General features: G+C 35.3%; 1 protein-coding gene across 1 annotated transcript; it reads right to left on the bottom strand.

Annotated features, from left to right (window-relative positions):
• Nucleotides 1-531: 531 nt before the first annotated feature.
• LOC144432160 (uncharacterized) lies at nucleotides 532-4,024 on the bottom strand. Its single transcript, XM_078120284.1, has 6 exons — nucleotides 3,900-4,024; nucleotides 3,644-3,702; nucleotides 3,370-3,385; nucleotides 2,253-2,315; nucleotides 1,654-1,877; nucleotides 532-1,434 (listed from the first exon to the last, which is right to left on the bottom strand). The coding sequence occupies exons 1-6, from the start codon at nucleotides 3,967-3,969 to the stop codon at nucleotides 1,240-1,242; spliced, it is 627 nt and encodes a 208-aa protein (XP_077976410.1). The 5' UTR covers nucleotides 3,970-4,024; the 3' UTR covers nucleotides 532-1,239.
• Nucleotides 4,025-6,108: the final 2,084 nt, after the last annotated feature.

Raw genomic sequence — 6,108 nt, 5'->3', positions numbered from 1 at the left:
AAATGACATCACTGGAACTCCTATTCATCCGACTGCCTGTGAGACAATAACTCAGTGATTTTTGACTCGGATGACGTGTGACTTGACTTGATTCGTGTCGTTTGGTTGAAAGACTTTTAACTAACAGTGCTCTCTAACTGGTCGAATTATCCTGAACCACATTTTCCGCGTTTTAAGTATTTTGCCAATGGGCCTTTGGGATGATGAATATGCCATATTAAGGCTATATCATTGTGCCTATTTCAAGTCATATTTATGTATTTCTTATCACTGCTTCTACAAAAAAATGAACCTAATGTGGGTCTCTAGCACAAGGACTTAATTACCAAACTGAGTACATAACTTTGTTCAAGTGATTCTCTTTTCATGTCCTCCCTAACCCAAAATATCTATAGATATGGTCATTTTCACGCATGCACACATTTTATCTCACGGTCCATTTCTTTTTTTGTTTGATTACCAGTAACTGGCGAAACAATAACAAAGAAACGCCACAAACAATCGAATGAATATATTCAACATCGTGTTTGGTTATATACAGAAATTAAAAGGGTGAAACAGCTATTAAATTATTTACCGAGCAGGAGGTCACAACAATTAAGGGGACCAATTTAAAAAAGGGGTTATACATTTAATAATAGTAAATGAATAATAAAAGTAAGTAAAAATAAGTAGAAGCTTATTGTGTGGGCTTTTATTTTATCTAATTCAAATCACAGGCCGACTTAATTGTGAATAAAAATCCACAAATAAAATTATCAGCAATTGAATCTACGTAAGCACGTAATTCGGCCTTCTCTCATAAATATAATTAGGTTTTATGCCTGGAAGGGAAACATTGTAAAATATGCAAAAAAAGTAGCTTTCAAGAGCAATTTAAGTTTAGATCACCTAAGGATCAACTGAAGAATTTCAAATAAATGAATAAACTGGTAAAAGGGGGATATTCTTCAGTTGGGAAACGGGATCAACTGAAGAACCAATTAAACTAAGACCAATTAAAGAATCTCCTCCTCCGTTGGGTTTTCTAGTTGATCCATTAATACAAGTTATGGGTCAAGAATAACTCAATTATTTGAGAATCGATAGTTCATAATATCAACGGCCATAGAAAAGCGAACAAAAAATCTTCATTAAACTGATATTCTAAATAATACAATAAAATTCAAGCCATTTAACCGTTTTTATCTTTATATAATTCACTCCGTCAAGGAAGATCCATCTGGTATTGATCTGGATTTATATTTCACAGATGACACCATGGAATGGCCAGGATGAAGGAACATTGGATGTTCCCTGATCTTTATTCTTTGGATCTTCATTGACACCAAGAATAATATTTGTGTTCGATGAACCGGATTTCGGATCACCAGGGAACCACACCTCTGTTGCTATAGTGATTGAGTTTCCATTGAACAGCAAAAGCTGATTGTACTGTAACAATTGAATAAATCGTTTTAAAATCTGTTTGCTTAAGTCACAACTGTTCACTGCAACCACTGTTCTATTATTTTGGTTTTGTTTATTATCCTTTCTCTTGAATATATTGCACCATTAACCTGTCCAGTGTTGGGTAACTTGATTAAAATCGGTTTTGCATCAATTTTTCGACGACGGTAAAGTCAAACTTCAATATGTGACCGTCATACTAACCTTATACTTCATTCCTGTCCAGGCGGCAATCCATGTCTGACCAGAAGGGATTAGTGAACGTAGGTATGAGAGCAACAGCTTGTCATGAGCGAGGTCGTAAATATTCGCGGGATTTCCGATTTTCATTGACTTGCAAATTTTTCGGGCATCGTTGAAGGTTATGTTGTTTTTAGTAAACACAACTGCTCGGTAGCATTTTGAATGATATCTGACACCACACTTATCTGAAACATGATTGTGGTCATTAAAGATTTTATGTTAAATTGACAACGCTTTCAGAAATAGCGTCAACGAATCTGGGATTAATTAAAGTTTGTGGAATTTTTTATTAAAGAGACTTCAGAAAACTGTATTCCGTTAATTTCGTGTAAAGACAAAAGTGACGGGATGAAATAAGAACGGCAGATCAAATCCATTTCAGATGCATGGTGGAGGGATGTAGTCAAAACCGGCTAGTGGCCAGGAGTCCAATACTTGAAATATTTATTAAATTAACTTTATATTCAAACCTACGTGCCGTGCAAATCCTTTCCTAACGACAGGGAGTGACATATTTTATAGTTATAAATTATCGAATCATCAAGCACAATAGAAATTACCTTTAGCATCACATTCAGCTTTTTTCTTATCGTCATGACTCTTCTTGATCAGTCTGACAATATCTGTGAGAAAATTGATATATTTTAGTTGTGTGTAGGATGCTGTGTTTCAAAATCAATTTTCGACTTGTTATACTGCCCAATACTGCCTAGAATTTTTTGCTAACGGTATAAATAACTTTACCCACCATATTATGGCAACACTATAAGAGCCTTGACAAAAAATTTGCACCAAGTTTTAAGTAAATACTGTAATAAACTTGGTGTCGCAAAGATCGTTGTGAAACGTTTGCCAAACTTTCTTTCTAAGAGCCAGGAGTAGATTTATTTATGTTGTTGGGTAGACATTGTGGACGTACAGGGTGAAAGGTTATGCTCGATTTTATAGTAATAGCAGTTTTATTGTATGATAAATGAGAACCACAACATCCAATATCTATAACATCCAATTCAATGCAGCTCGACTATAAATCTTTTTACAATTCACAAAAATATATCATTCGATCAATTGAAAAGACTTTATGATAGGGCGAAACTTTTTGGATATTCTGCGTATTCGCGTCGTAAGTTGAAGATATCAGGCGCGAAGATATTCATCACACGGAGTGTAATGAATTAAAATTAGGCCAGAAAAATTGGGAAAATAGCAGCGTCTCACCAATAGAACTGGGTATTTTCAAATACCTGATGCTTTCACAATTGAATCGAATATTTATTTCGATTCGAATCTCGAATTTTTAGGGATAATAAACACAATAAAAAACTTGTTTCATCAGTACCTCACAAGAAAAAACGAATCATGTCATGAATGCATTGCAAAAATTTGTCTTTAATAAACAAACTGAAGAATTCACTTCGACTTTTATGCAGCCAAATAAAAAACAAGATGGTGGCGATTAGAATCATTATCATCCCTGCTTACTAATTAATGGCTGATTGGTCTGAGCCTTTTTCGAAATAAAAATGAAAGATCGTCACTTTAATAAAAAAAAAAACACTAAATACGTTAACTGGCTTAAACTTCAATAAAATGTTGTGGCCATTGCATAATTTGTTTACGGTCACTTGAGTAGACATTTTTGAATCCAAAATATATCATAGAATAAAACGAACTCACCGGATCCATCGTTTTTCTGTGAGATAAATACAAAATGCAGATGATTAGTAACATCCTTCTACCACGTGAGTTGTTTCAGATTATCAATTTGATTTGGATCGAAAATATTATTTTGGATCGATGACGCGGTTGTTTGAGCGTTATACCCAATAGTTTTGGCATCGAAAGCCCCCAACCGTTCAAAAAACAGTAGTATTGATCGATGCTTGTCTAATGCCTTATTTGGAGTTGGAGAGAGAAAACATCTGATTAAAAATAGCAATTTTTATTTCACCTCGCAATCTCCGACTTGAACGAGTTTCCCATTCACAATCTTGGAAACGCAGGATCCAGCTGTCAAAAATAATACGAGGTTTTTTGGACAGAAATTTCGATATTTAAAGGTTAAAAATCTGGTTGAATGTGATATATTCCGAAATGATTATGAAATTTAATATTTTATGGTACCAGAAGCCAGTGGTGGATGTAGACAAAAATTGCCTGTAAACCAGAATTGCAAAATTAACAAATATATCTGAAACTTATCTCACTGGGTAATTTTATTTCTGCTAGAAAGCCACAGATGAGGGAGATAAAGAAAATTATTTTGACGAGTTCCATATTCTCTTCTAGAATTGTTCTTGGCAACGCTAATATATACTTAGCAATATAGCAAATATCTGTAAAAATAATGAAATCGTATTATAGGTTCAGCGAGGCTATAGTTATCTTGGCATGTTCAAAGTATTCTCTTAAAGTAAGTTGGGTGCAAAAAGACAATATTTGATGACAATTTATAAGATATTAGCTGGAGCGACACTCAAATAGAGCTGTGTGGTATCGAATTCCACGACTCGTGAAGTTGGGATATCGGGCTTCAATTACGCATGAACCAAGGAACTAACCTGAACTAACCACAAATATTAAACATACATTGCGGACCTGACGACTATGAACCACCCTGAAAATCATTCACTAAAACTTATTCTCAGCACAACCACCACATTCGCATATGCCTGTTCCTATTCAATTAATACTTGCTATATTTATACCTCAAGCCGCCCATATGTTTTTCAAACCGCCTAGCTATTCGTGCATTTTAATACTAACGACCGCCATCCATTTGCGTTATTTTCCTTCGTCACATTGAAATTTTACGCGTTTATCTGAAAATTTTTTTTCTTGAGTCATCTATTGCGACTGTCCAGGAAAAACCAGTCTGCGTAACCGTATTACATTTAGTCGTCATGGAAATTTTTTGCCGCGCACAAGCAACGCAACGGAGATGGCATGCATCGTCTTGTATCACTTGATTTTTCAGTGCTAGGTCTCAGATTCTCAGATTCTTCCCTATGGCTTCATTCATATGGATCATTCAGATTCTTCCTTATGACTTCCGATTTTTTTTTCGTCAAGAATCTGTAACTTCTCACGAAAACGATATATAAATTGATCAATTTTTAATACCCTTTGATCTCGGAAATTTATTTATTGTACTACGTCAGATTTGTACCGTAGTTAACCGTTGTGAACGAAAAAATAAATTCTTAATCGAGAAAAATTTACGATAATTTAGGTGCCAAGTTCGGCTCGGAAGGCCATTCCGAAGCAAAAAAATAACGATTAAAATAAATCTCAATTCGACCATAGAGTATTTAATGCAGTTTAGTGGTTGTTCTGCATTTCGCCGATTTGGGTGTTGCCACGTCTCGCCTAAGTCGGAAGTTTTGCATTGTTTTGCTTTGAATGAGTGATTTCTTATCGCTATATTTAACTGCTGAAAGGTAAAATCGCGTTCAATCCGGCAACTAAAACTCGAATCATACAATATGTCGTTGGGAAGATTTTTATTTTTTGATTTATTCAAACTACCGATCGCTGTTTCCGCTTAGTGGAGTTCTGAGACACGAACGCTCATTGATTCAAGTCTGGCGCATGGATTACGTTTATTGACGCTTCATTCACCATGGCTATATCCCATCCCACACGGACTAATTTCAGTCAAATAGTCTGATTTGCAACCGATGTGTTTGTTGTGGAGTAAACGTTTCCTAAAAAAAACGAGGAAACTTTTAAAAAAATCTGTCCGCATTAAGTAGGACAAAACGTTACATTTTTCAGACATTTTAATTATTTGAAAAAGCTAAAACAAAATGGTAATACGCTTTCAAACTTATCCCAGATAACCGATGATGGTTTACTCACGGAAGAGAAAATTCAAGCCTTCTGTTATTAGCTAAAAAGTAACACTCCTTCAGCAAAGGAAGTTCTGAAGAATCTTTCTCTGAAACTTCTTCTCAGCACAACCACAACATTTACATATTCCCGTTCCAATTTATTTTATTATTGCTGGTATTCATACTTCAAGCTGCCCATATGTTACCAGGGTATTTCTTCAAACCGTCTCGTTATTCATCACTAACGCCTTCCGAGCAAAATATCTCTTTCACGTAGCATCCATTTGCGACATTTCCCTCGCTACCTAAAAATTTTACGCGTTTTGGCTGAAACAAATTTTTCCTGAGCCACCCACTCATTGCGACTGTGCAGGAGAAACCAGTCTGCGTAATTATTATAAATTTTGCCGGCATGGGAATTTTGTGTTGCGCCCAAGCAACGCAGCGGAAATGGCATGTATCGCCTTGTATCACTTGATGTTTCATTGCCATGTCTCCTGCGTAATTCGTGAGGATATTCAGCATAAAATAATTAATTATTGATCGTCGGACAATATCATACCAAAGTAAATATATAGCTCCA

This window comes from Styela clava, chromosome 14 (assembly GCF_964204865.1).
Source record: "Styela clava chromosome 14, kaStyClav1.hap1.2, whole genome shotgun sequence".
NCBI classification, from domain to species: domain Eukaryota; kingdom Metazoa; phylum Chordata; class Ascidiacea; order Stolidobranchia; family Styelidae; genus Styela; species Styela clava.
The sequence above is the reverse complement of the archived record's forward strand: the minus strand, read 5'-3'. Positions and strand labels throughout refer to the sequence as shown.